The sequence below is a fragment of the Cyanistes caeruleus genome, chromosome 24 (genome assembly GCF_971803275.1).
Source record: "Cyanistes caeruleus chromosome 24, bCyaCae1.hap1.1, whole genome shotgun sequence".
NCBI lineage: Eukaryota > Metazoa > Chordata > Aves > Passeriformes > Paridae > Cyanistes > Cyanistes caeruleus.
The window spans coordinates 3,424,866-3,438,196 of NC_141724.1; the positions used below are offsets into that span (position 1 = coordinate 3,424,866).

The 13,331-nt window shown below is 52.9% G+C and overlaps 1 protein-coding gene across 10 annotated transcripts in view; it reads left to right on the forward strand.

Annotated features, from left to right (window-relative positions):
• Positions 1-13,331, forward strand: part of ANKS1A (ankyrin repeat and sterile alpha motif domain containing 1A) — a 77,133-nt gene that overhangs the window by 56,084 nt on the left and 7,718 nt on the right. For all 10 annotated transcript variants that reach the window (XM_086862013.1, XM_086862012.1, XM_086862011.1 and 7 more), the window contains 6 exons: positions 9,910-10,008; positions 10,356-10,508; positions 10,630-10,737; positions 12,360-12,524; positions 12,869-12,994; positions 13,106-13,177. In XM_086862013.1, coding sequence (XP_086718139.1) covers positions 9,910-10,008; positions 10,356-10,508; positions 10,630-10,737; positions 12,360-12,524; positions 12,869-12,994; positions 13,106-13,177 — 723 coding nt within the window. The remainder of the gene's footprint in view (positions 1-9,909; positions 10,009-10,355; positions 10,509-10,629; positions 10,738-12,359; positions 12,525-12,868; positions 12,995-13,105; positions 13,178-13,331) is intronic.

Below are 13,331 nucleotides of genomic sequence, written 5' to 3' on the forward strand. Positions count from 1 at the left end.
GGGTCAGTGGCTGCTCTCAGCCAGCAGCTGCAGATAAAACACCTTTCCCTTGTCTGCCTGGGTGTGATTGACCTCACTCAGCTCAGAACTCCAGTAGCAAAGGTTCCTGTGTGTGTCCCTCTATGTGTTGGTGTTTGGTACATGGTAGGATTGTCTGTCTTCATAGCTGGACAGTTTTCTTCCCTGTCCAGTGCTGGGTGGCTGCTCCCAGTGCAGAAGTTGGCTGCTGCTGGATCCAGGGGATGGCACACTCATTTACTCATCCCTCTCAAATTTAAAAGCTCAAATAATTTCACAAAGATTTCCTGCAAACTCCAGCTGATTTCCATTATGCTGCTTATCTCCTTTCATAGGGAGTTGACCCTGGCACCCATGCCAGCCCTGAGTTTAAATCCATTCATCCCAGCCCTGAGAACTCCAAGCTAATACATCAACCCAGCAGGAAAGTTGAATTATTTAGAATCTTTCCTTCTGTGGTGTTCCTTGCCTTCAGCTTCTGGTGTTGGGGGAGCAAAACCTTCAGACAGAACACAAGTGAGGAACAAGTAGTTAATTTGGTTCTAGTGGTGTTTTTGAAGTTCTTGGATGAATTATTAAAACTGTTGTGAACACTGAAGCTGGGCAGAGCAGGGGCTCAGGACAGCAAGCTCTGAGTGCTGGGTTGCCCAGTCCTTTGCACAACCATTGCTTTATTGGCTGCCCCTTTCAGTCTCTAATGGAGAATATTCCAAACTAAGAGCATTACTTTCCTGGAATTAAACAGTTTCTATGAAAGGATTAGTCTCTCTTAGGGCCTTACTGTGTTCAATATTTTGAGGTCCAAAGAATGCCAGGTAATGGTTTGCAAATCGCCAGGTGGGTTATGAGGTTAATTAAGTTTTAGTAGCCCAAACTAGGAAATTTGAGTCCTTTGATATTAAAACACATGTTTTCTGTGCAGGATTTTGCATTGCATTGCTCCCTGCTCAGAAAGCTGCAGGGTGTTCTGGCGTGCCAGGACGGTCCCTTTGCTCTGGGGTCCCCAGGTATCTTTTGGGGGCAAACCAGGAGTTTTGCAGAAGTGTGTTCAGTGTGCAGAGATTGCGTGGCTACGGAACAGGGCAGTGTCCTAAAAGAGCCCTCTAATTACTAAGGAAGATCCTCATCCTGTAGATACTTAGAGGAGGGTTAAGAACAGTCTAACAAGGAGTGTGTCCTGTCACTGCAGCAAAGACCTGTGAGAGCTGTGTCTGCAGGCACCGGGGTGCTTGGTGCTGTTCTTCACTGCAGAACCAGAGTTCAAAGTGCCCTGTCTGCCCCAGGTGTGGGACAGGGTTGTGAGAGACACAAACTGGGGGTGCCAGGCTTGCTGGTGCTCTGGTGGCTTGTACTGCAGCCGGGTCTGGTTTCAGGAATTTTTGATTCCCTGGGTATTTTCAACTGGCTCCTGAGTTAATCTATGCCCCATGTCACAAGGGCCTTTACCCCCAGGTAGGGAAATGATTCATGAGCACATTGTGTGTAAAGGGAGTTTGAAAAGCGCTCTGTAAATATATTTGGTTATTTAATTAGATGTTAATATAGGAAAGCAGAAACATGTGTTGTTTCCAAAAATAATAATTCTGTTATTTTCAGAACTCCAGGAACTGGGGATTAGGGGATTAGCTGTGCTCTGGCCACGTGGCGGCTGCCTCAGTGGACAGGCTGCAGCTGGAGTGGGCAGCAGGGAGGGGGTGAGAGTCCTGCTCCTCTCAGGGTCTGCTGACCAACAGCTGGGAGAGGCTCGGGGGACTCACAGCTCCTGCAGGTGACAACAGGAGCCACGTATGTCTCACAGGCTGTGCTGCAGAAGGGAAAGGTGCTCTGGAACCTCCTCTTTGCTCCTGGGAGTTCCAGCTCTGCATCTGGGACAAAGCTGATCCTGATGAAGCACTGGCTTTGCTTGAGGGTGGGTATCACTGGCACAAGTCAGCAGGATTATTGGGACATGGATGTGACGTGACGTTGGAGCGCCCTCGTCCGTGCACGTGTTCCTGGGAAGGGACCAAGGTCTACACAGATCTTGGATTGTGTAATCTTCTCTCTTGGCTGAGGGAAGAAAGAGGTGATAAGAGATGGATTTAGGTAACTTAGCTTTCCAAAACACTGGAGTTCTCTTCCCACATCTGCATATTGGGCCACATCTCTGTGTCTGCAGAAATTCTGCTACTCCCTTCAAGTTGCCTACAGTAGCCACACCATGTTTATGGACAAGGCAGGGAGCAGGCTTTCCCTGTTATTTTGCTGCTCTTGAGCACAAACCCCACTTTCCATGACAGCAGCTTCTTTCCCTCACCCTCTGCATTGGCAGCCAAGTGACCTTCATGGCCAGCACCACTCTCACGGGGCAGTCGGACTGGGACACTCAGCTGCTGCTTTTCATATAGAGCTGGAATTGGGCAGGAGCCTGTGCAGGCAGCTGGGATTAGGAACAGCTCAAGTGGAGATAGTGCTTCCAATCCTCCTTCTCTGCTCCACAGCCTTCTGGGATTCCTTCATCAGAGGGAAAAGTTTATTTGTGCGGTGGGTGAACACAACTGAGGCGAAGCAGCTGGCAGTGGCTGTACTGTCCTTGACTTAGCAAAAATACAGCTCTATAAGTAGGGTAAAACCCTCAGCAGCATTGCCTGCCAAATGTGAACAGCTCCAGTGAACCAGGAATGCCTACCCCACCACCCAGGAGGTGCTTCCCACGTGGAGGAACGTGGCCCCGTAGCGTGCGCCGAGTTCCAGGAGCCTCATTGCCTCATCCCTCACCAGAGGAGGGGAATGAAAGGTCAGATCACAAAACTGCAGCAGTGAGTGAGAAGTGTCATCCAGAAAAGTGCACAATAAATGGACTTAATTGTCCTTGGCAGGCAATGAGCTGGGGAGCTGGGAGAGCAGGAAAAATGTCACTGGAGTATGGACCAAGAGGGATTCTGCTGCTCCTGGAGCATGGCCCCATCATGTCTGCTGTGCTCACCAGTGCATCTGCCACAGATGCCCCTTTTGGGAAGTCCATAGGAAATGGATTTTGGGATGCCCAGTGCATTCCTGGTCCCTGCAGCCAACAGGGGTTAACCCAGGGAAACAGCAGACTGGACTTTGCTCATCTGGAGAGGACAAGGACGTGGCCATTGTAATGAGAAGGAGTTGTAATAATTGATGGTGGAATTCCTCTACAGCAGTGGGGAAGGAAATGCCATTTACCTGTTCCCTCACACAGTGTTTTGTGATCCCACAGATCCCATAAATGTGTCTGAGATGCTTGCAAAAGCTTTCCCCTTCCCCTGGAGGGCAGGATCTTGCTGCTGCCCCGACAGCTTCCTCTGGGCTGACATCTGAGAAGGGCAAACCCCACGTGCTCTGGCAGTTGTACCAGTGTTCTGGAGCTGAACTTTTTATTCAGTTCAAAGATATTTTGAATCACAAATGAGCAGGTAAAATAGAACATAAACCAATTTTTATGGCTTTTTTTTGTTGTTGTTCAAGCCTGGATTCCCATGGAGTGTGTGGAAAGCAGCTAATGCTGATTCAATGAGACAGCATCAGAAAGGGAAATCTGTTCTCTGCATGTAGTGCCCTGGGCTCCTCTGGGGCATTTTATTTATTTTTTTATAATTAGGGAGAAGTGGTAGAAAAATCATGGTGGTGGAAGAATGGGGTGTCTGTAAATAGTTGAGAGCACTGACATTAATTTTATTAAATGCAATTAATTTGATTATATGCAATTCAAGGTCATGTTAGCCTGTGGTGTTGTTAGCTAACAGAACAGCCTTTACTCCCCCTTCTCCTCTCTGTGTGTGCAGGCAAAAACAGGATAAATGTGGAGTTGAGGTCTTGGCTCAGGTTGGCTCACCTTGGCTGGGGGTGTGAGCTGAGCTCAGCGCCTCTCGTGCCTTCCCAGGCCAAGAACAGCCTGATCCACATGTGACTGGATGTGAAAAAAGCCAGGTCTCCTTTGCTCTTGGGTTCCTGGGATTTGGGTGTGGCCTGACATCTGCACGATCCTCATTCTCACCTGGTACCTGCCCTGCTGGAGCACTGGCATCTCCTGTGTCCTCAGTCACTCAGCTCTTCCTGATCCAGTTCTGAATGGCCCAGCTTGGTGCACAGCTGATGGTCCCCTGGGCAGCAGCCAGGCTTTGGAAATGCTCTGGGAATGTGTCTGCCCTAGAGCTTTTTTTCTATTTTCATACAGAACTTGTCCTTTTATAGTAGCCATTTGGGGAAAACTGCACCAACACGTTCTGGTATCAGTTTGGACCCAGGAATGCTCTTTGAGGAACAGGGGCCCACCAGAGACCCCTGACAGGGTTTTACTGCATCTGCTCTTTTTGAAACACAGCAAGAACCACAGTGGGTGCAGGGATTTTTGTGCTCACTCAGGTGAGCCCTGTGTAGCTCAGGCCTGGGCTGTGTCAGGCTGGAACTGGTGCAAGCTGTCTTCAGCTGGGCAGAAGCTCTGAGTGGCTGTTTCTGGATTTGGTCACTGCTGCCAGCCCCCAGGAACACATGCCAGTGTCCCCAGACTGACTGTGCAGCACTAAATGAGCCCCTAAGAGTGGACTTGGACCCTGGGGTCAGGGTCTTTGCCAAGCGCCTGAGTGGGAATCGCTTCATTCAATTAAATTAATTTTGTTTGACATCTCCCCAGTGGGGTCTGGCTGGTCCTTGGGTGGTTCCCAAGGACTGTGCTTTATCCACCATGGTAGGGGTGTTTGTGTTGTCTCTGGAAGGGAATGGTGAGAGCAGAGGCAGGAGTCTGGGGTTGAAGGAAGTTTGAGAATCTTGGGAAATGTGGCAGAGCTGTGCCAAAGTTCCCCTGGTAATAGGAATGGACTTCATGGGACACAGAGAGGATGGAGTGGATTTTGAGGAGCAAAGTGGGTGGACCAGAACTGGCAATTTAGAGGATACTTATATTTGATTCATTAGTAGCTCCAGGCCCCATAAACATAAAAAAAGCTATTAAAGTTGCAGTTAATTTTTTTTTTTCTCTCAATAAAATTGCCTGAACTTGACAACCATGACCGATTCCCTCCACTGCCATTGTCACGCTGCCAGTCAGCATGGGGAAGAAAATTAAACAAAAATGAAGTGGCTGTGTGCTAATCTCAGATTTATTGTGGGGTTTTGTGTATGAGCCCCTTTCCCCGTCGATGCTTTGTGAAGAGCTGGGACTTCATCATTGTGCCCATGGCCAAAGACATCCTTTCCCCTGCTTTTCCACTCAAGTACCCCAGACTGCAGATGCTGTTAAGGGAAGGCACCAAACCCCACAGATCACAAGGCCAATTACAAACACAGATTTGTGTGACCAAATGGGGTCCCCCTGCTCTGAGATCTTGATGTGCAGGGCCCAACTGTGAGCTGGACACGTCTCCATCTCCCACATGCTGGCTGCCAAAAGCAGAGCAATAGCACTGACAGCAGAATCTACGACAAGATGCAAATTGTCTCGAATGCACTGAGGGGAAAAAGAGCTTTGTGTGCACTTTGTATGCACAGAGAGCCTTCAGCTGTCTCTCTGCTTGGGATGTCTGCAGGAGCCTTTGGAGTCTGGGAATGCTATGTTTGGGTTTTGCATCTGTTGCTTTTGATAGCAGACATGTCCTGCTCCGTTCTCCCTGTGGTTGCTCATGCAGGGTGTGCTCACAGCAGCCTTGGCACCGGGGTCCATCCGCTGCCAGCCTGGCCGCGCGTCCTGCACGGAACACTCGGTGCCTCGGGCCCTTCCTTAGCTGGAACCAAAGCATGGACAGATGCCAGGCTCTGGGGAAGAAGCAGCATCTGAAAATTGGGTAGTTAAGTGCCTGCAGAGTGTCCTGCTGGAGGAAGAATCTGGCAGATTTTGGCAGCGCTACCTTTGGTTCAGTCACTTTGGGGTCACCTCGGTAGCAGGAGGGCATGCTGCCTTCTGCCAGGTAGCCTCTGACTAGTTTTTTTTTCCTTTAATGAGAAACCTGGAGCCTCACGAGCTGTTTAACTATAGTTCAGGCAGTGAGGCGTGACCAAAGCCAGCCCTTTTTCCAAAAACTCATGTCTCTGCAGGCAGGTCAGCTGCACCGGCATCGCGCAGGGCTCCCAGTGAGGACATGGGTCACTGGCAGATCCTTGCCCTCCCTTGGGGTGGTGTGGAGGGCAGAGACAGGGCTCAGGAGTGTCCTTTATGGTGCTGTGTATTTGTGTCTCTCCATGGAAGGGGCTCACTTTGGCTTGGAGGAAGCTGAAGGCCATGGTGGGGGATGAAGGCCCCTCTGACTGCCTGGCAGCCAGTCTGTGCCAGATAGGACCTGGGGCTGGACTCAGCCTACCCAGGTTCAGGTGTCTGACTGGGCTGATGCTTCAGCTCTTCAAATAACCAAAGTTGTTCTGCCCCAGGTAATGCCTTTCCTCCCCTGTGTCCCTTCCCTGGCTGAGCCCAGGCAGGAGCTGCCTCCTGACAGAGCACAGGGTGAGATATTGGGATGAAGGAGCTGTTGGGTGTCCCTCACTGCCCCAAAATGTGGGTGACAGTGAGAGATCTGACCTGGGCCAGCCCTGAGCATCCCTCACTCTGCTCAGCCCCGCAGAGCTGGGGCACCCAGGAGGAACGTGCAAGGTAAAAGCACTTGTCACAAGGAATAAAATCGGAAACACATCTTGGGAAAGTCTTTTTGATTCTAATGGGCATCTCTGAGGCTGCTGCTGGAAGCTTCTGGAGGACTGGGCTGATGGCAGAGCACATCCCAGAGCCCTGCTCTTCCCACTGAGCCCATCCTCAGAGGACCTGGGGAGGGGCTGGTGGGAGCTGGGGCTGCTCTGTGCCCTCAGGGGGGCACTGGGAAATGCCATCTGCTGACCTGTGACCAGCACCAAAGGGAGCTTTTGGGTAAAACAAAAAAAAAGCAACAGTGGCCCATGCAGAGCAGCTCTGCCCCTTGGCTCTTGTCTGAGGTTGAGTGCAGACAGGTTTAAAGTCTGGCTCCTCTGTGTGGCTGGCAAAGGTTAAAAGATCTCGAGTGTCTTTGTATTTAATTCTCTCTTTTAGTGGCAGATTATTGTTTTTTCATGGGAGCTGAAATCCGGATGGGTTTGAAGGACATTTCTCCTGCACCAGGGGCTGGAATGATTTGTTCAGAGCTGCTACACTTTGTCTATCCTTGTTAAGTACCCAGGGAACACAGACTGCCACCTAGGGAATTTAACGTGACACATAAAAATAAGGAGTGCAGGAGAAAGCTGTAGGCTTCACAGTGTTTAACCACCTTGTATCCTTGCTACAGAGCAAGCAATTTTCTTCGAATTTGAGATGCCAAAGGTGGGAGAACACCTACTGCCCTGCCTTAGGGCTGGCACTGGTGCCCTGTGGGAGAGCGAGAGCCACCAGCTCCATGCTGCTCATGTAGGATCGCAGCCATGCCAGAGGGGATCAGCACTAAAAAAGGCTCAACACTGGAAAGTGAGCATGAGTGAAAATGTGAATAGGATCAGCAAGCTTGTTTTTGATACATAAAAATTACACATTGCCATCGTCACTGCTCATTTGGCTGCTGACTGTTCCTGTTGTGCAGGTGGCACAAAGGGAAGGCTGCCTGTGAGCTCTGCCCATGCCAGCATCTTCCCTATACTACCCCAGCTTCTGCCCTGGTGTATTGCAGGGGGCTGGAGCCACAGAGCACCAAGATGGGCAGGTCAAGGAAGCAGAGCAGGCCCAGGCATTGGGAACTGCAAGTTGTTCACACCTGAGGTGTGACCTGCTGTGGGCACTTGAGTGCCTCCCTGTTCCTCCCCCACACAGGGCAGGAATACTTTGCTTTCCAGAGCTGTGAGAGAAATCCCATCACTTGCTCTGGCCCTCTTGGTCCATTTCAAAAAGCCCTTTCGAGGCCATCTCTCTCTGGGAGATGAATTCCTCACACACATGCTGTGTTCCTGCCAGGTGAGGTGTCTGTCAGGGGAGTTAATCCCCATTAATCCCTTCCCTCCTCCCTGAAGCACACAATCTCCTGCTGTTACAGGAATGCACATTAAATGTGGCTCTTTGGCTTAAAATTCATGAGCACAAAAGGGGAGGGGATGTTTCCATCTTTCTGGTGGGATGCTGCTGCCCACCAGCCAGAGGTCACTGCCCTGGCAGCAGCAGCTCCTTGTGTTAATTGCTGGGAGTTTGTTCCCAGTCCAAGAGAGTTGCTGCTTGTGCAGCAAATGGGCAGCCTGGGACTTTCAGCAACAACCTGCCTCTTACTCACTGATTTTGTGCAGTTGAGGGGTGCACAAAACAATTCATGTGATGTGGTTCCATCCTCTCATCTCATGGTGTGCAGTGTCACCACTCATGTGATCCCCTGGTTCCCTTGGCCTCGCTCCCAGGCTCTGGGGTGCAGGGCAGATGGTTTTGGCCATGGTCTGGTGTCCACAGGGACTCTGGGGCAGTGGCATTAGCTCTTCCCAGCACAATGGCCCTGACTGGCACAGTCTGTGAACTGGCCTTGGGGAAAACACAGCATTAACCTCCCACTCTGTGGACTGCAGAGCCATTTAGTCCCAGCTTTTCTTTTGTTTAAACAACTCTCAGACAGACAAATAAATGCCTTTGTGCCGTGGCTGTCAGCTCAGGCTCTGTTCTCTTGTCCCTTCCCAGCTCTCCAGGAATGAAGTGTGTGGGATCTGACCCACCAAGGGAGGGGGAGGCAGAGGAGCTTTGTCAGGGGCATTGAAGGCTCTGCCTCCTGCCACTCGCTGCTCATTTGCCACTGCTGTTTGCTAAATGACTAGTGTGGGCTGCAGAGCAGCTCTCCCCTGTGGTAGAGAGATATCTGGGCATCTCTTATCTCTGGTGTTAATTCCCTGTTTCCCTGGGAAGAGCAGCTCCTGGGTGGAGAGCCATGTGCCACCCTGCTCTGCTGTCACCACACCCCATGGAAGTGGCAGAGCAGCGGGAGCAAGGACATGCTCGGGAGGTGGCTGCTCTGGGGCAGCATTTAAAGCAGGTAGCACTCAGCAAAGTGCTGAAATCCCACCAAAGTGTTAATGGGAAGGGATAGGAAACCCTTGCTGCCCTTTTTGGAGGCTGCCTGGCAATTTTACCTGCCCTCACCTTCCCTGCGGCCGGCCTTAATTGGGTTTCTCTTATAAAATAAAATGTGGAGCAGTGGAGTGCTGTCGGCACACACCTGCTGGGAGTCTCTGGGGAGCAGAGGGAGGCAGGGCCAGGGGGGGCTCCGGGCTGGAGCTGAAGCCTTCAGTTACACAGCAGAGTGGCTCTGCCAGGCGTGGGGAGACATGTCCTGCTGAGCTCTGCCAAGGTAGGAGGCCAGGGAAGCAGGTTGTGACAGAGGCTTTTAAAGGCTGGTAGAGTCCCTGTGCTTCTGCTCTGCAGGGGGAAGGGGGCAGAAAATGGGTTTTAACAGCACAGTGGGGGTGACTGGAGCATCTCTGGCCCTGCCTGGGGCCAGAGGAGACACCTGACCTTCCCCTGCTGCCAGGGAAAGCAGTGCAGGTTTCCCGGTGGCCATGGAAGTTGAGCAGAACCCAGAGGCCTTGCTCGGGCATGGAGGGGGTTGGGTTTGCCTGGGCACTGTTGCAGGATGTTTAAAGCCTCTGTGTGTCTAATTTCAAGGGAGGTGGCTGTAAGCCATGCCCCGGGCTAAAGGCTGGAAGCAGCTCTCAGAGCAGGGAGGGGAGGGCAGTGCTCCGAGTGCTGCAGCTCTGCTCGTGTCAGCCCTCTCTGTGCCCAAGGTCGGTACATGGAGCAGAGTTCCCAGCCTTGGAAGCCCTCCTTATCCTTCTGCTCTTCCTCCTCCTGCTCCCAGGATGTGCTGGAGGTGAAGTCAGGAGGATGCCATAACTGTGTGATGTCCATTCACACACTTGTGTGGCTCCTGTTGTCCCCTGCTCCCATGTTGCTCCCTGCTGTCCCCACAGGGCTGTAATGTCATGGAAGATCAGGACCTTCGGGATATCGGGATCGGTGACCCTCAGCACCGCCGGAAGCTGCTCCAGGCTGCTCGCTCCCTCCCAAAGGTCAGCACCAGCCAAGGATGGGGCATTGCCAAGCATGGCTGTGAACACAGGGGAGACAAAAGACCCTGCATCTCTGGCTACAGAGGAATCTCCGGGGCTGTGGGAAGGGAATAGCAGGGAGGAGGGGGAGGATTGTACTGGTTTTCCAGGCTATGTGGATGGTAGTAGCTCCATGCTGGGACTGTTCCTCTTGCCAGCCTTGATCCCAAGCACATTCTCTTTTTGTACAGTGCTTTTCTTACTGGCTAATGGAGATGGTGATGGCCTATAAACTGATTTTTCCTAACCCCCTATCCCTTGGGATCCCAGCTCCTGCAGCTTTTAACACCTTTCTTGTGTTTTCACAGTTGAAACCCCTGGGCTGTGATGGGAATAGCCAGCCATCAGTTCCTGCATGGCTTGACTCCCTGGGGCTGCAGGATTACATCCAGTCCTTCCTTTCGAGTGGCTACAGCTCTATCGACACTGTGAAAAACCTCTGGGAGCTTGAGATAGTAAACGTGAGTGTTGCCCCTCTCCTGCCAGGGCAGCAAGATCCTGCCCTGTTCCCTGGGGCTGGGACTTGCTCCAGGTCTCTCTGAGTAGCTCTGTGCCCATGGTGACCGTGATCTCTCCCTGCAGGTGCTGAAAGTGAACCTGCTGGGCCATCGGAAGAGGATCATCGCCTCGCTGGCAGACAGACCCTACGAGGAGCCACCAGCCAAGCCACCACGATTCTCACAGCTGAGAGTGAGTCCCTGCTTGTGGTTCCCTGCCTGGCCCATGTGTCAGTGCTGGGGGAAATCTTGCCATGGCCAGTAGTGCCCATTCAGCTGCTCACATCATCCTCTCCAGCCACCCAGGCAGAAAATACTTGTGCAGGGGCAGCCTTGCAGTGAGTGGGGAAGGATAATTCCAGCCTTTGTAGGTCAGCCTCTGGATGCTGACCCCATGGGAAAGGTCAGGCTGCCCCTTGGGATCAGGTGCCTGCACTGGAGGGTGCCACTCCCACCTCTGCCCTGCACAGAAGGGAGCTCTGAGCCCACTTTCTTTCCCTTGTTTCCTGGTCAGAGATGTGGGAGCTTTCAGCAGGCAGGAGCGATCCAGCCCAGCTAGAGAGGGGCTGCAGCTGGGACTTGGTGTTTGATTGCACCCTTGGGATCCAGAGCCCTCTCCTTGGCCCGGCTGGGCTGCTGAGAGCTCCTGCTCTCGCTGCCAAATAACACTCGACAAGATGTGGATGTTGATTTTTGCTGCAGGAGTGGCAGCATTTGGATGTCAGGTCCTTGTTATGGGGCTTGGCTGAGAGGGAAGCATCACATTCCCCGTTCTTCCTGAAAACTGGCTGTGGAGAGCTGAGTTTGGCAAAAGCTGCTGGGCTCAGAGCGACCCTGTGACCTCAGGAATGGGGTAGTATGTCGTGCTGCCTCCTCCAAGAGATTGCTAATCAGCTTCCTGGAGTAGGAATTGGAGTGATTAGTTTACCCATCCTAAACATCTGGTCCTTGCCCTGCTGCAGAGCTCTGCCCTCTTGGATTCCCAAGGCTTTCCAACCCAAACAGCCTTAGCTGAAGCGAGTTGGGCTGCTGTGCTCTGCTTGTTGACATGGGATGTTTTAGGAACTAGATTCAATTGTGAGAACAGAGAGTTCACACTGGTGCTGGGAGGGTGCCCAGTACAAACCCACTGCTCAACACCTCAGAGCGCGGGAAGGACCAACCCAAGGATCTGCACCATGAGCTGGGCGAGGCTGAAGGTGGCAGGGAGAGAGGGCTGCTTTGGTGTGGCTCAGCTGACTGAGATGCTGCCCAGGGAGGCTGGGTGGGAGAACGGGCCATTTGCAGCATTTCCTGGCGCTGCAGCTGATGAGCTCCAGTGCTGGCTGCGGCGCGGGGGGCAGGCGGACGTCAATGGCAAATCAAGCAAGTGGCTTGAATGGGACTAACACGGCTGCAGCTGTGCTGAGGTTCTGGCCGTGCCTGCAGGCCCTGGGCACGCTCTGGCGGCGGCTCCTGGGGCTCTTCTGCTGGGGTGACTGATCATCATCACCCTCGGGTGCTTAGCTTAGTGCTTATGGGGAACCCATCCCTCTGGGATCACCTTGCCCCCAGCCCAACGTGTCCCCTGCCCGAGCTTGTGGAGGCAGAGGCATGCTGAGCACAAAGGACTGAGTACATGGCTGAAACCATTCTGGAGCAAATCAGGCGTCTCATGCAGAAGGTAAAGGGTGGGATTGGCACTGAGGCAGGAGCCCCCAGAGCAGGAGCTGACCCCATTAGTCCACTCAGTGCACCTTGTGTCGGGCGATGCAGAGGGAGTGATGGGGAGCACAGCACAGCCCAAGCTCACTTGGTGGTGTCTGCTCCTTCCAGTGCCAGGACTTGATGTCCCAGGCATCATCGCCCCTGAGCCAGAACGACTCCTGCACAGGCAGATCTGCTGATCTCCTGCTGCCCTCCGGGGATACTTCCAAGAGGCAACACGATCGTGGCACTGAGCTTGCTCCCTACTCCAGAGCTGAGCGCTACAAAGCACAGGTGAGTGGGTGCTTTTTTGTGTCCTAGGGGCCCTCTTCACAGGCTCCCCCATCTCTGGAGCTGGGGAGAAGGGACAGTAGTGCAGGGAGGGAGCTGGTCAGGCTCAGCTTCCCTCAGACCATAGAGCCAGCAGCATCTTTGTGCCTCAGTTTCACCTCAAAAACGGATGGCTCACACTTGTTATCGGCACTGGCACCTCAACCCCCTGTGCTGCCTCCACCCAGCTCCTGGGGGTCTTGGCCATTGCTAACCTCAGTCCCTTCAGCTCAAAGAGCCCCCCTGAGAGCTGTTCCAACCCACGTTGAACCTCTTTTGGCTTCACATCTGTGTTTCTTCGCATGCAGGAGGACCGTCGGGAGTCCAGGCTAACCCTGCGCCCCCCAAGCCTGGCAGCCCCATATGCCCCCGTTCAAAACTGGCAGCACCAGCCCGAGAAGCTCATCTTCGAGTCCTGCGGGTATGAGGCCAATGTAAGTGGCTTTTGGTTTGTGGGGTGGTGAGGATGAGGAGGCTCTGAGGGTCAGGGCAATGTCATTGCCTTGGGATTGGCAGGATTTAACATCTCTCCCTCCTTCACACAGTACTTGGGCTCCATGTTGATCAAAGATCTCCGAGGGACAGAGTCTACACAGGACGCCTGTGCCAAGATGAGGGTACGGAGACTCTGGGGCCAGGGGCTTCACTTGTAGCCTGTGGTGGATGATGTGGGTTGGGGAGGGGGGAACTCAGTAGTTCCCCAAACCCTGTAGGGGCCCAGATCACCAAATAGGCAGTGCCACTGTCTGGTGAACTGCCCCTTCCCAGCAT